The 15,623-nt window shown below is 52.7% G+C and overlaps 5 protein-coding genes across 5 annotated transcripts; 1 reads left to right on the top strand and 4 right to left on the bottom strand.

The window, feature by feature from the left end:
* Positions 1-789: 789 nt before the first annotated feature.
* Positions 790-1,302, bottom strand: AYL99_12048 (hypothetical protein; the record flags this gene model as incomplete). Its single annotated transcript, XM_018843551.1, has 1 exon — positions 790-1,302. The coding sequence occupies one exon, from the start codon at positions 1,300-1,302 to the stop codon at positions 790-792; it is 513 nt and encodes a 170-aa protein (XP_018687131.1).
* Positions 1,303-2,011: 709 nt separating this feature from the next.
* On the bottom strand, positions 2,012-2,691 carry AYL99_12047 (hypothetical protein; the record flags this gene model as incomplete). Its single annotated transcript, XM_018843550.1, has 3 exons — positions 2,012-2,419; positions 2,471-2,590; positions 2,656-2,691. 3 exons carry the CDS (start codon positions 2,689-2,691, stop codon positions 2,012-2,014), a joined length of 564 nt encoding a protein of 187 aa, XP_018687130.1.
* A 196-nt stretch (positions 2,692-2,887) lies between these two features.
* Positions 2,888-3,086, bottom strand: AYL99_12046 (hypothetical protein; the record flags this gene model as incomplete). Its single annotated transcript, XM_018843549.1, has 2 exons — positions 2,888-3,021; positions 3,077-3,086. 2 exons carry the CDS (start codon positions 3,084-3,086, stop codon positions 2,888-2,890), a joined length of 144 nt encoding a protein of 47 aa, XP_018687129.1.
* A 3,241-nt stretch (positions 3,087-6,327) lies between these two features.
* On the bottom strand, positions 6,328-7,117 carry AYL99_12045 (hypothetical protein; the record flags this gene model as incomplete). The annotated part of the gene is made up of 2 exons (XM_018843548.1): positions 6,328-6,606; positions 7,055-7,117. The coding sequence occupies 2 exons, from the start codon at positions 7,115-7,117 to the stop codon at positions 6,328-6,330; spliced, it is 342 nt and encodes a 113-aa protein (XP_018687128.1).
* A 3,154-nt stretch (positions 7,118-10,271) lies between these two features.
* AYL99_12044 (hypothetical protein) lies at positions 10,272-14,121 on the top strand (the record flags this gene model as incomplete). The annotated part of the gene is made up of 3 exons (XM_018843547.1): positions 10,272-10,474; positions 13,270-13,425; positions 13,905-14,121. 3 exons carry the CDS (start codon positions 10,272-10,274, stop codon positions 14,119-14,121), a joined length of 576 nt encoding a protein of 191 aa, XP_018687127.1.
* Between the last annotated feature and the right edge of the window lie 1,502 nt (positions 14,122-15,623).

The raw sequence follows: 15,623 nt of genomic DNA, 5'->3' as shown, positions 1-15,623 counted from the left end.
GGGGCCAAACACCTGATGGGGGCCATTCGCCCCATCGGGTGTTGTCGGCCGGGAAGCGTATTGTAACAGTCATTGTAACAGCCCTGCTTCCCGGGTGACAATCCGACACAGCCGAGCTTGATCCCCATCTAAAACCATAACCACTAGTGCCTATAACTTCGTGAGAAGTAGGCTACTAGAAGAATAAAAGATTATCTTTAGTAGATATAAAAACCGAAGGAGATATAAGATTATGCGGACGGTATCGTTATCGGCGCCGGGTAAAAACGGTACTAAGAAAATCGGTATTTCGCGATACCGCGACGCCCTATATGGATATAACAAACTAAATAGTATTAAGCTCCTTAGCTACGCCAAGGGTAATCTTATCAAGCGCCCAGCCCGTATACTGACGCTCTAGGGCGGTTGACGCTGGCAAATCCGGCTGCCGCCAACGACGCGATTATCTACTAATCACACCTTAGAAACGCAAACTGAGCATATCACTCATCTCTCCTCCTTAGCCGCTCCGTCGGACACTAATCAGAATGCGAATCGGACGCGAATTCACAAAGTTGGTTTTGTTCACCACCGTCGATTTTGGGGCTAAAAGTTTAACTACCGAATTTCGACACCGGAATGACGCTTTCGTAGCTTGCGTGTCGGAAAACGTACGGAGTCATACGAAAAAATGCTCTCCGGGGTGTGGTGCGGGCGTGGGAGTGGTCTTTGTAGCTTCGGGGGTCTCCCGGCCACCGGGGCAGGTTTCGGCCAATCAGCACGTAGGGACGTGTGTAAGACGCTGTACCATCACGAGCGTGACGCAAAACGCGCAGGACTATACATGAAGTCACGTTCCGGGTTGCGGTGCGGTAGAGGAATGGCTTTTGTCGCGCCGGGCCCCCCTGCCGGGCACCGGGGCAGGTTTCGGGCCATTAGAGAAACCGGGAAGGCGAGGTTTTCGAAGTAACGTTGGCGGTGATGCTGGTGCTGGCAGGCGTCCTTGGGGCGGCGCGGTTGCTCGCCGCCTCCTTGTTGGAGCAGACGGTCTTGGGCTTCTGGCGATAGGGAACATTCTTCTGATTGTACAGCTGCGCGATCACTTGGATCTAGCTGCATGCACACCTCGAACAGCTCCTGCTTGAGCCGGTGATGCTCTCGGATGGCGGCATGATTGGTAATGATTGTATTCAGGTCGTTCGGTGAGGGGGTTGATTTTGGCCAAGAGGCGGACCAACCGCACATTCTCAACTTCGTGAGACAGTGAGACAGCTCAGAATATAGTGCATCATCGGTGTGAAGGGCGGCGTTAAACGTGTCCATGCTGCGGGCAAGATTTTGGCCCGCATCGAGCGGCCCCGAGCCAACGGTAAGGATGACAAGGCCGAAATTGGCGAGGTCTTGTCGTTAAGCTTGGGCGAGAGGGGTGTGGGTGTTAGTGTCGTATTGTACCACATCGAGGATGCCACAGCCGTTACAGCCGTTCAGGCAAATGCGATTCTTCCCAGCCGCGAGGATTTTGCTGGGGTCGAGGACTCGACCCGCTAAGCCGGAGTTGTGAATGGTGGTAGCGGTGATATTGACTTGTCCTATATACGTAAGGGTTTCGTCCCCTACCCTTCTTTTCCCCAAACAAATGCTGGTCACGGCTCTTAGAGAGTCGCGCCCTCTTCCACCGGGATGGCGATGACGACCTTCAGTTTACTAGGAGTGAGGAGTGGGCGGCAGTGGATCAAGAATCGTGTCATTTGGCGGCAATCGGCCGGAATCTAGGGTGTCTGTCAGCTTGAGGAAAGTGGCCACCAGAGGCAGCCGAGCTCACCGGTCGGCATTCATAGCTGAGAGAGCGGCAGTGCTCGCAGGGACCATTAGACAAGTCACATCTGAGTCGAGATTTGTTGGGAGGGCCTGAAGAGAAGCGCAGAAGTCACAAAAGAAACAGTGGTCTCGAGGGAAACGATAAGATGGTTCGTTGTAATGACCATCAACAGGTCTTGGTTCCACCCAGATGATGCCTGCCATCCCACGATAGCTACAGGCACAGGGGCCATGTGATGTCTGTTCGTGCTTCGGGGAAGGCCTGAGCAACGGACGCCCGCGTACGCAGCTGGTACTCGAGGAGCCGCGGCGGCGCGGGGAACTCTGAGGGCTTGATGCCGTTCAGCTGCCGCTCAATCTGCTCGTAGTCGTTTGTCTGGTGCCAATCGTTGATCGCCCGCGCCAGACGTCCGTCATATAGCGTCTTCCTCAGCGTGTCTGCCTTGCGGGCGTACTTGTCGTATCGTCGCCGCTCTTGGATTTCTTTCGGCCTCGTCTGTAGCGTCCATCCCTTCTGTCGGATCTTGGCGACTGCCTGGTTTTTTTTTCCTTTCGCCTTTAGCAGTTCCTGGTTCTGGGCAATCTCTTTCTTCTGCGTGTTTCTGAGCTCGGTCGGCGGATCCTGGCGGTACATAAGCCGGGCCATCAGTTACGTGAAGTCTCTCTCTGGCACGCTCCTAAAGACGATTTCCTGGAAGTCGGTGCCGATATTGTCTGGGTTAATAGAACTGGAGATCGGCCCGGCCCCGAAGGTATCCACCATCGAGTGATTGCGCTCCGCGGATGTGAGAACCTCCGCGAACCATTGTTAGCCAACGGGAGAGGAGAGGTCTGGTCTTTTCAGGTCTGCTGACATACCTTTGAGTTTCTGTCCGCTTCCGAGGCACCGGTCATACTATTCCAATATCTTCTCGTAACCCAGCGCCCGGCAGAGGTTGATCAGAGACTGCTGCGCCTTGCGGTATAGAAAGGCTTTGTCAAGGGCGATGTCCAGAGCCCCATCTTGGACGTCTCGAAATGTCGGCGGTCGAGCCTATCTTCCGTCCAGGGAATATCCAAGCTCTTTTCGCCGACAGGGGCCCTTGATCTCCTAAAGCTGCCGCCGGTGCACGAAATTGTCTTTGAAGGCGCCGTCAGCGAAGGCTAGGCTTTCGATGTACGTAATGGGATCGCGAAGGAGCGTCTTCTCCTGTTGGAGGTATCGAGGCCGAGGGTATGGGCGCACTGTGACAACCTGTTAGCCTCCTCTTTTGAGTCACATACGAGACCGCTACCGCACTCACGTTCATGAGGGCAGGGCAGGCGGTCTACCCCTTCGGCGGCGGAGGATAGACAGTAGGGACCCAGCCCGTCACATCCTGACGTAGTCTGACCACTTGGCAGCAGATTTCATTAGGGAAGGTTTGCCGAGTGAAAATTCCGCATCGTTCATCATGCATACTTGTGCCGCCGGTATTTCACAGAAATCAATCAATTCAATCCCTCCCATTCCGCACTGCTGACACAGGAGACATCAACCACAGACTCAGGATCTCTGAGGTCGTAGCAGTGTTTGGTCGTGACATGGAATGATTCGGTGCGTTCACCGGGGTACTTGCTCCGCTGCAATAAGAATCTGTGCTCAATGCCTCCCCCAGAGGCTTTCACAGTACCGATCGCCCTGAAACTCTCCCACGCCCTGGCTTGCCCAGATGCTAACACCCTATGTTTATTAGGCGTCCGGTGAAGATGATCCTCTCCGGCCAACCCGGCAACAGTCCGAAGCTGCTCTTCACCAAACTCGTTGCCCAAGTCATCTCACAATTGTGTCAAGGCCTTCCACCTGCTTCCACCGGACTTCGACAAATGCTCCGCCGAGTACCCGCCATCCTGGGCAGCCTCGAGACCCTTCTTCCTCAATTTTTTGGGCCGTCTTCAATTGTGTGTCGAAGCTTCCTCCGACTGCGGGCTCGAGCATAAACGCAAACGAATCGAGAGCATTCTGCAGATTCGCAGTCAAGACCCACTCCGTGTACCTCTGCAGTCGGTGGCACATCAAAAGGGCATCAGTATGAACCAAACTACACTGGCATCCTAGCTCTAGAATGGGCCTCCATACTGTCTGCTCAATTGATAGAAATTCAAGAGGCGGAGCTAAGATACACACAACCACGGGAATTACAATGATCCATCTGCAATACTAAGAGGAGACTTCGCCTGTTATGGACATTGGAAGTGTCGTTGCAATGCTGTATGTATTGGAAAAGGGCACAAGAAGTGGAATGTTTCAGCATGTCCATTCCACCGAGCCGTGTGTCGTCTACCAAACGTATCTCATTCAACCGAACTGCGTGTCGTCCACCAAACTCATCAATGCTTTTTCTGCTGAGAACGGGGGCCATCGCAGGCCCATCGTGTCATGATGTTCGCGGATGCCAACCATTCAGTGTCTGTGCGAAACAGAGTTGACAAGATAACCGACCCTACTCTTCTCGCTGAGATTGAGTGATGAGGGCCCGCCAGTCGCCACTCACACAATGCCCAACAGCCCGAGTCTTCACATCTTATGCCTCGCCTCCATCCAAGTGCGAACTAGGGAATCGCAAGCGCCACAGACAAGACAGCCTCCGCGATCGCAGACAGGAATCTTCCAAATCTCGGGCGAACAAGTCAGTCCTGGCTCACTTCATAATGCTGCCCCTTCACCTGCCGCCTTCTCTACTAGTCAAAGCAATCTAGAGGATGTGTTTGGAGACTACCTTGGTGACAGGCTCTCAAAGGAGGCCGTTGAGCTGAATCAGGATTACTGAAAGAGACGGGAACATCAGTATAACGGGAGGAAGACGAAGACTTGCCCTGAGACTCTCACAAAGTGGCTCAGATATAACGCAACCTAGTCTCTCACGTCCATGGGGGTATACCCAGTCCATTTTGAAGTTGGAGGTCGCCTAAGTGCAACAAAATCGCCAATCCAGGTTCACTTGCCGAGACTACACGTCAGTGACACATCTTCTCAGCAGAATCTTAATATCTACTTTCGAGGTGTGAAGCAGCTGGTAATGCTATAGGCTGACAGTTCCGACTCGATGTTCGCACTTTATTTCGGCTATCCCACTTCCAGCGCTAGCACGGTCGATACCGTTAAGGAGAACCGCAAAGTAGTCACACGAGATCTCCTAAGTTCGACGGAAGGAGACCGATACCGTTAAAGGCGACCACCAAGGCAGTCACACAAGAGCTCCGTAGTTCGACGGGAGGCTGTCGATACCGTTACCGCCAAAGCAGTCACACGAGATCTCCGAAGTTCGATGAAAGGGGATCGAGTTGAGGAGGATTGCCGCCGCCGTTGTATCACGAGATCTCTGCTGTTCGACAGGAGGAGGTCGACATTGTTAAGGACTACCGTCCTCACACCACGAGATGAGCCGCCCAAGCCGCTCGAGGTCCTTCAGAGACCGGATCTTCGAAGTGCAGCCTTTGTTTGCCTAGGCACTATCGATCCTCGATGTCAATACTGATGCTATTGTGTCTGACCTGGATGACATCAAGAGTGTTATACAAACATACTACGCCCCCCTCGAAGATAACTCCTACACGGAGTACCTTGATTGCCCTGGTATCGGCAGCTCGAAACGCCACCTTATGCTCGCTTCCTTCCACGGCTCGAAACGCCGCCCCATGTCGTCTTCCTTCTCTCGCTCTCTAACGGCTACATACGCCTTCTCAAAGAGCTCATGACTGTAGAGTGTCGATTCTAGGTGGAATTTTCTCTCAACCGACGATATAGCCGCGAGTTCGTGATCAAAGGCAAAGGCTGAAGGGCCTCTGACTTCGTACTAGCCCTCGCCGTTCTTGATCTCTTTTCGAGAAACCTGGCAGCTGAGATCTTGTGAACTGAACAGCATGGCCTCCCATTCAAATCGAGGCACCTCAGCTTCGCGCTTTCTACGCCCTCCGCTTCGTCGAACCAACCAATCTTATGGGGTATGTAATTGGACATAACGCATTCTCGCGGTGTGACAGCGGCGGCGGTCCCCCTTAACGGTCTAGGTCGCCTCGCGTCGAACTTCGGAGACACAAGCCGTCCATAAGAGAAGCCCCCGACCCTACCGGCTCGATAGGATATGTTGACCATCCAGCGACGTCATGGGCATCTTATTCTCTACTTTCTTAGGCCAACTCGGAGGTTCAAAGTATGGGGGCCGTCAAATCTGTCAACATGTCCGTAGACAGCTAAACAGGAAGTTCTTCACCATCTCATATAATAGCCTTTATCGACAGTAAGAAGTCGGGCGCCCATATACATTTGATCATGGAACACGTTACTCTGAGTGACATGGGCAATAAAGGCACTCCGTGAAGGAGTTATCTACGAGGAGAGCGTGACATGCTTGTGTCACAGTTGGATATTGAAGGTCTATCTCTTCGTCAACCGATATCGATGGATATGAAGTGTTTCTTTGCTATCCTATCTGACGAGATATTGTAGAAGGAACCTCTCCCTAAAAACCGACGTGGTTGTCCATGAAGACGTGGTGTCTGTCCTTTCTCTTATGGTTCTCCTTGGAGGCCATCAAGGGCTTCAAAACTCTTGTGGGTATCACTGAAGTCGAAGTCATCCAAGTCAGAGACAATGGCACCGGCATTGATATCGAAGATCGACGGCGCCTGGGTAGAGGCTGCACTTTCAAGATCCGGTAGTTGGAGGACCTCGAGCGCCTGGGCGGCTCCGATCGTGACCTCATAGTGACAGCGACTCTGAACAGCTTTGAGAGCTGGGTGCGAACAGAGGACCATATCCCTAGTCCACCTGTAGACGAAGGTCGTTCTCTAGGCAACCTATTCAGCCCAGATCGACTGGACCCAATCGACTATTGCCACCCTTCTACTCTTATATATAACTAGGATAGCGTAACGGCCTCCCGTCAAGCTTCGGAGATCTCGTTGTGAGAAGCGGTAATCCTCCTCAACCACACCGACTCCCTTTTGTCGAACGACGGAGTTCTCGTGGTATAAGGATAACAATTCTCCTTGAGGATATCGACCGTCTCCCGTCGAACCACGGTGATATCATGGTGTAACCGCGGCGACGGTCTTCCTTAACGGTGTCGCTCCCGTCCGTTCCCCTCAAGAGGAATACCTACTGTCACGGCCACAGCTGGGACAGTGCAGGACACATCTGTCCAAACCTGTCCACACCTGCCATAGGAAGACCAGACTATGATTGGCCGACTACTGTACCGTATAAAGTCCGCCGATACGGGACTAGTGTACGTACCTGATTGGCTTCTGTAGCAGGTGGAGGCTTGGTAGAGGGAAGCTTGGCGGACGTGCGCGCCATATAAATAAGCGCCAATACGCTCCTTTCTTTCTCTCTTTCCTTTTTCTCTTCAGATTTGTCAGAGAGCTTTGGGGTGGGATCGTTAGACGGAGAGCCAGAGGGTTTTAATACGTATCTTGATTGTATAAAGCTGTCCTTGAGACATCGACTTCTCGCACTATTGAGGGCCTCTCTAGCAGTGCGAGAATAGAGGTCCTATTTATCTCTTTCTGTGTATACCTTATGGGGGCCGCCTTGGCATTAGGGGCCGTTAGCTCCATGGGGGCTATTCGCCCTATAGGGGCTACTCGCCCTAATCGCCCTATGGAGGCTATTCGCCTGATGGGGGCCACTCGCCCCATGGGGTGTTGTCGGCCGGGGAGCCCGGGTGACACTCCAGGTACACACACCGCCACTGAGACGGACTTTTACGGATACGTATATAACCGTCAAAACGTATTTTCTCCCTTCAGGTACATGTCATCAAGACGCAATTCCCACGGTCACGTATTATATTATCAAGACGTACGTTATTTCTTATCAAGACGCAATTCCTACGGTTACACACAGCACTGCCCAGACGCACTTTCTTCGGTAACGTAAATAGTACCTCAAATGCACTTTCTTCTGTAGCGCACAGTAACACTGAAATGTATCTCATCTTGCTACGCATAGGGCACCTCACATACACTTCCCTCTGCGTATAAATCGTGACCCCTCGGGCCCCAGGGGCTCCACTCCTGCGATATTATATAGTAGTACTAGGCTTGAAACGCTACGTGTTCACCGAATCCATAAACAGCTACTGGAATGTTCGTATTGTTCCCATTGGTTATGGAGCTGGAGCTGCCGGTGAGACCCGAACTGTTCCGCGGTGCTACGGACCAGCTACCATCCACCCACCCACCCCTATCAATGTCTTTGGAACCCACCGCAATGAATGATCTATTCGAGGGGGTGCGGAGCTCGGTGTTAGTCGTGGTATCGGTAGCTGGATGGGTATGCCCTGGTAACCGTGGGTTTGGAATGCCAAGCCATATTCAAGGTAATAAGTAGCTGACTGCCTTGCTCGTGGAAGAGAGTAAAGTTGATAAGGGCATCGAACGCGCTCCTGGAAGGTAGAGGTGTCTATACGTCGGCATTAGTGGCCAGGCTTGAATCCACCTACGCGATCCCGAGGGTACCTTGATTCCTACGGGTGGCGGACCACGGCGAGTGATATGGAACTTCGTTATGGTATGTAATGACTGCCATCTTTCATAAGTCTCCTCGTTTCTAGTGACGACATGTGTCACCCGGGCTCCCCGGCCGACAACACCCCATGGGGCGAGGGGCTCCCATCAGGCGAATAGCCCCTATGGGGCTAACAGCCCCTAAGTGCCAAGGCGGCCCCCACGAGGCACACACAGAAAGAGATAAATAGGACCTCTATTCTCACAGTGCTGGAGAAGCCCTCAACAGTGCGAGAAGTCGATATCTTAAGGACAGCTTTATACCAATCAAGATACGTGTTCAACCCTCTAACTCTTCGTCTAACGATCCCACCCCAAGGCTCTCTGACATGGAAGAAGTGCATTTCAGAGTCTCTCCACGCTCCTGAACAAAGTGCGTTTCCGCCTTTATGCCTATCCGCACTGTATACCTATAGGAGCGTTATCCGTATGTATCACCATAATCGAAGTCGTCACTAGCTTAATCTAGCTCGCGATCTATATTAGGGTGTCTAGTGTCAGTAGGTACAATCGGCTAACCACCAGAGGAGCCACGGTAAAGGGTATCTCCTATGAAAAACAGTTATCAATGGCCGGCGGCCACGTACGTGTACGCACCCCTAGAGACAGCTAGAGAGAGGGCGGCTGGTGGGAGGAGAGGAGGAGGAGTAGGAGGGGGATAAGTAGGAGGATGGACAAGTGGTGGTGGCCATTGTGGTGCTATTTTCCTCACCGGCAACATTAACGGCGATAAAGGTAGCGCTATAGATGGGATGAATGAACACGCCGTGACTTAAAGTGTCCAAAGGACAGTTCGACGGGCGTCATATCATATGATGTTTGCAAGAAAGCCACATCCCATCCCGGCTGCGGACCCTGGTCAGCTTGTTCCCATACACGAACAGATTGGGCACCACAGCCAGTTATGGCGGCGACGATGGACGTGGGCCTTTGAGCTGAACCCATGACCGCCCGAGCTGCTATACCTCTCGACCTGTGCAAACTGCATTTAGCTACCACTACCATCACTTGTTCTACGGCAGGGAGTACCCGACGCCGGCCTGCATATCACAATGTGGAAGCCTGGATCGACGATCGCGGCCCTGCTCGGAAGGCTTGTGGAGGTAACAACTGGACATCATCTTTTGTCTTGTATACACGTCTCTTTGTGAACCATGCACAGTTTTGGATGATAGTTTACCCGATCAGCTGAGATATGGTAACATTCGGGGAGGTCTGGTGAGAAGTCATGACTGCTTGTTCTTTACGACAGCTGGCTCGTTTAGCTGCTCTGATATTGGACAAGATATACTGCACAAAGCTTTGAAGCTCGTTTCCTCCCTCATTGGTGACTGGGTTATTCCCCATCAGTCTGTTTTAGTTCACTTGGACGTGCGATGGTGAGTATCGGCATCTCGAAATCTTGTTCTGCCGATCATCCAGCCCTGACAAACCGTTGGTAGGAAGGACGCTGAGACTCCTGGTACATCGAAAGAAAGACCCAGCACCTTTCTATGATGTAAATGAGCATGGCCGACCGCTGAGTGGTGCAAATGCCACCGCTGTGGCGGGAAGTGAGGTCAATGATAGCCGTGGAGACATGCATCCTCTTCCACACTCCCTTTGGGCGCCACTTGAGCGAGATGGAGGCCCTTGTCGACCGGCGGAACTTGGGAGGCAAGGGCGGCGAAGGCCTGGACGACAGTTGTCCGACGTAGTGAGGACTTGCCAGACTGGCTGAACCTCCTGAGTATTGTGTCCGAAATGAATTTTCAGTGAATAATATACGTGCGATGCAGAAAAGCGACAGGGCCTTTTTTCACACCTCGGTCGTAGCTGGTCGGCCTGAGGCAGGGAATAATGGTGGCAAACACTTTGTCCCGGTTGCGCACGGACAAAAAGCAGCATTTTCCTGCTCGTTTGTCGAGCGAAGTATCTATTCGAGATGCACCATCTGGAGCACTATGGTTGTCACTCTGCAAGAGGAAGAGTTGTCCCTGGCCAAGGAGTGGGCCGATGCGTGTCGCGCCCAGTCCGGCCTCTTCTCACAGCTCTCGGGTGACCCCGTAGATCCAATGCACTGGTTGTCGAGGGGTGTGTGCTACCTGAGAAACCAGTGCGACCAGAAGCGGCCGGGATGGGGCAAGTTCCTGGGTGATCACGGTCTGTGAGCTTCAACACCTGCTGCTTCGTGGCTTCACATCGCTCTCGTTTCGCAATGGCCCGAAACTTGTTCAAGCTTATCTAGTTCAGTGGAATCTTGATCTCGTTCAGTCATCTAGCGAAGCGTAGCTGAACTAGTATTACCGGCTTAGATGGACAAACAGCTACGCTCCGGATTGGCCAACCCCTACCGGAGCTTATCGATTGGCTGTTGAAAAGAGCAGGAACGTGATCTTGACCGGATCTCAGTTATTCCGCTCCTGTTCTGTCCTTGCCACGCCCGCTTCGCCGTCGCTGTCAACTCAGCTTTCAACATAACTTCATCAACAACTTGATCAACAACTCCACCAAATCATTATCGAACCTTCATTAAACAGTCTCAGTCTGTTTGTCTAGCAATATGCATTCGTCTGTGAAAAGCCTCTCTCAGAAAAAACCTCTGTGAGCGAAGTTGTGCAGCCTCAAAACTAACCGATTTGCAGGCCACTCAAATCGCCCTCGGTAGTCTGTAACCTTCTCCCCCCTCTACACTCAGATCCTTGGCCCTTGAATGCCCTTCTGGCGTTGGTGTTGGTCAAGAAAAGGTGGAATTGTGGCATCACAGACCCTGGTCAGACCGAACCCTTCTCTTCCCCTCGAATCTCTCTCCTCGAAGCAATCCTTGGCCCTTGGAGGCTCTGCTGGCGTTGGTCAGAAAAGGTAGAGCTTTGGCATTACAGACCTTGGTCAGACTCGTAGTCAAATCCGGCGTGGTAAGACCCAGCGGGTTCGTTGGTGCGTCCTCTGGACTCGGGCAGTCGTTCGTCGTGGTTAGTCGAGCATAGGTCTCTGTGAATGTGTCAGCAAAGCATATCTGTTGGCTATACACTTTGTGGGCGGCCATGGTAACGTTCTTGGGGCCGAGTGCGCCCCCAGGCAATTAAGAGCTTCGCTAGTATCTGGGGGGGTTTACACCGCACAGTCCATTTTTAGAGGAAATCGAACAGCTCTTTCTCTGCTTCTTGTTGATTGCGACCAAACCTTTCTGTTGCCGTGCATTGGACTTGACCTTTTCGAGCGTTCTCGTCGGAGATGACTTGAGCTTCTTTATATCCCGACCCCGAAGGACATGAATGCGGAATGCTGGATGCTTTCCGACGAGAACACCAGCACCGCCGGAGCCACGAAAAAGCGCAGAATTGACGCCAATAGTTTTGAATTCTGGAAACTTCAGGGCCTCGGCGGCGCCGACTCATCGCTCATTTATCTCTTCATTCATTCATTGAATCGTACGCCTAACTCGATCTGCCTCATCTCGCCCTGTCAGCACGCTCCTGGCGGGCCTGGCTCAGCATACACTTCCAGAGGACCGAAGAGACACTATTTCTCGAACATTCTGCTAATCTCAGTCTTTTTCTCGGCCTTCGAGCTAGAACAACTGTTGCTGTTGTTGTTATCGCTACTGCTGCTGCTGGATTGTCCATTGCCTGGTGTCTCGGCAACTTTACCGTGCCACTACTCTTCAAGACGAAAGATGCTCCTGTCTACGCTCCGGCGTTTGCGGTTATTGCTCGACATTTCCAACGACGTCTGGAATCATCAATCTCGCCGACGACCCCGTTTCTTTTCTTTGAGTGTCCGCGGGCTTGGGAACTCCGCTAAAGACCGAAATGGAGCCTCCTTCCTTCCTGTCGTTCCCATTTGCCTCTCAGATCGTTCACCATGAGTTCCGGTCAGCTAAATACTTGCGACGGCAGCTTGAGAACGTCGGGCGGAGTTGGCGTAAGTGACGTCGGCGCTCAAGGCAAAAAGAAAGAACCCATAGAGTTCAAGATCGTGTGTCAAGGCCCACGCGGGGAAATTGTGCGTCAAACCTCACGGCGTGTCACGGTAGGGTCTGGGCAGCTGTGCCTTTTGTTACTGAGTACTGTGAGAGGCTGTGCTGTGTCTGGTATCCATTCTGGGAGTATATGTTAAAGTTGTGCGCGACGGAATGGTCCACGGGCGATCTCGAGGGAGAAAGGGTCGACTCGGACTCTTCTCCGGCTTTTACCCCGTTGATGCGATTCGATATTTGTTAGTGTCACAGATTTCTTTGAAATCTTTCCTACTCTGGTGGATCTCGTGGTCAGGGCGACTGCACGACGAAGTCGACGTTGTCTTTGGGACTAGTCAGGGTGAGTGATTTGTTGTTTGCAAACGAGCAAGGATGGGCGTGACTCCAAAGGGCATCTTCTTCCCGCCGGGGGATCAGCCACCAGCCCGCGGGCACGCTAAGGTCGACCAGATCCAGCGAAGGTGGTGAAGCGACCCGAATGGCTCGGTGTGGGAGCCACAACGCGCGGTTGTAACAATGAACAACGTCTTGCTCTTGGTGGGGATGGGCATCGACATGTCAACATCCGCCAATGAGTCACCTCAGACTTTCTTCTGTTGTGAAAGACTACTGCCTATTACCCTTTGGCATCAACACTGTGGAAGCCTGCAACAACTTCTGCACAGTCTGGACGCACTCCTGCCAGGTCAACCTTCAAAAGAAAGCCCAAAGGCACACCAGCTAAGAAAACGCATGCGCAAATCAAACGCACCAAGACAGCGATCAAAGCCAGCGAGAAAGACGACAAAGACGCGGAAGACGATGAAGGTTCGGGGAGGGCGCGGCCTGGCAACCACAAGGTTTGCCTATAGAGCATGAGAAGAAGCAAACGTTGGTATGCGACCGGCAGTTTTATGTGCGAGGTGAAGAGGACGGTGTGATTATGGACCACTCGAGGGCCAGTTGAACGCGGACCGACTCTCATGCCCAAAATGGACATTTAGCGCTCGAGGCCAGCAGACGGAACAGCGCGTGGGCGTGATCACTCGCCCTGAGTTTGAGCTTCTGCACATCGGGATCTACCCTTACAACGCGCCACGGGAGCACCAAGCCGCAGCAGACTCATTCGCCAAACTGCTCAATGCCGAGGGCGGCAGCGCGTAAGTGCACGGCGACGTGCAACCGCAGCACTGGAGCAAGGTCATGGCAAAGCTTTACATCTTCGCCGATCAAATCCTTCTTTCGCGCTTAAAGGACGACATCATTACGGTTATGTTCCACGAGAAGGCTATCCACGCGGTGCGCTTTCACTCGGTGACGAATCGTTATCTGCTCTTCTGGCTTCTGCAGAGAGAGCATCCAGGGTCTGCGATTTCTTGCGAAGCTGCTCGAGGCGCCATACGTTCAGGATTTGCCGTCTTGAGCTATCAGTGTGCTTATGGCATCAAACGACAGTTCAAACCCAGACAGCCCGGGGACCTTGGAGTTGCTTGAGGACGTTATGGTGGAGCCTTTTTCAGGTTGTGGTCGACCTTATATTCCGACAGCAACCGGGAGTCATCCCAGATCTCACCAAAGTCTTGGAACCTCTCGTGGTTGAGGTCGGCCCCGACCTGCTCCTCTAACATTTCCTTACGAGACTCGCGGGGAGCGCGTGCACGCATGTGGTCCTGGCTTCCGGCCTTCCCAAGAAATCCAAGCCCAAGACTGTGGGTCCGCGGACGGGCAACCCCGACTCCCAAGACGACGAAGACGACGACGATCTCGATGACGACACTCAGGACACAAGGGGTCTACTCTCGGCCGCGCTGACGCTCGCAAGCAAGGCCGCGGCGGCGCCAGACCCCGCAGAATAGAGACAAGCGATATTGATTGATGAATTGTGGATGACGTCGGAGCGGTCAATTGCAGGGCCGCATCCGAGGACTGGGCGGGCACCTGTATTGACAATGTCAGCAGGCTTTGCGGCCTGACGGTGAAAGTGTATAAAGAATGATATGGCTCCGTGAAAATCATGGGTTTCTCGTCCTGGCTGGTCTTCAGTCAAGAAATCGTTACGTGGAAGCCCTTGGCGTGACCATCTCCAATGGCGCTGATTTTCGTGCCAGTGCCCGGCGCTTTTTGGGTCGGGTTTCAGGGAAACACTGCCCCAGCCGACAGAGGACAAGCTGGATATACATCTTTCAACGCAATCGGAAGCGCAGTTGTTGTGGCATGACATGCGCGTGGCGGCACACGGCCCGGGAACAGGATTTCCAAACAAGGCCTGCTAGACAGCGACCCGAACAAACAACCGCGGCGAATCACCTCTCTACATGGCAGCGTTCGCTTTGGTGAGCTATGCTGTTTACAGATAGCAGTTCCCAATATAACCTAGCTGGATTTCTTCCAGTAACTAATGAAACGCTGTCCTTTTCGAAATTCGACGACTACCTCTACATCATACGATCAGTCCACACTCGAAAAACAACAAGCACTAGAGTCACTCACATACACACCTTGAGGAACGATTGTCTGGCCGGTATATGGCACCCTAGTCACGTTCAGTGAGGATGTTGTCGTGAAGAAGAGGGAAGACACGGTCGAAATATTCATTCAATAGTTGCTCATGAATTGGCGAAAGAAGAGGGTCTATCGTCCAATGCGTCTTCTCGGACTGAAAGATGTCAAGCAGGTCCCGTCCTGCGCCAGTTAGACACAATGCTGCACAAACTGGTTCGTTCGAGCGCTTCTGCTCCTCGCTTGTGGTCCGCTCTCCTCACCGACAGCACCAGCACCCTCCAAAAAATTCAACAGGAAGAGGTGGACAGCTAGCTGTGAGGTTGACTTGGATGCAACGCTGGTATTCGTTGTGTCGCTCAGTATTTATTGCTTTCCTGGCTACGTTGTTAATTGTTGCGAATTCGAAGGGCCATGAGCGACGCCGACGCTCGAGATACGGCGATCCACCATTGGCAACGTCCAAAAAGGTGGACGATGTGTTTACGTACGAGTCCAGTCGAGGTGGTGGCCGTGATAGAAAGTTCCTGGCCAAACCTCAGCATGCGGAAGAAGCGAACGAAGCATCCTACATGGCTCTCTACGACGATCTTCGACTTCCAAAAGCTTGGGCAGAATGGGGCCAGTATTCTGATCGAAAGTTCATGGGAAATCCATCTAATATCGAAGGCTGAGGTGAGGAATGTACTAGTAATGGATCCCGAGCGACAAATAACCACGCTCGGCCCACCAAAGGCGGATTATACTTTGAGGACGGAGAGCTGGGCTTCATTCAAGCGGTCTAGACATTATTGTCTTCTCCCGCTCTCCGTTCTATTTCCGCATCAACAATGTCGATGTCTTCGCAGGCGGCTCTTGA

Source organism: Fonsecaea erecta (genome assembly GCF_001651985.1).
Source record: "Fonsecaea erecta strain CBS 125763 chromosome Unknown Scaff26, whole genome shotgun sequence".
NCBI lineage: Eukaryota > Fungi > Ascomycota > Eurotiomycetes > Chaetothyriales > Herpotrichiellaceae > Fonsecaea > Fonsecaea erecta.
The sequence above is the reverse complement of the archived record's forward strand: the minus strand, read 5'-3'. Positions and strand labels throughout refer to the sequence as shown.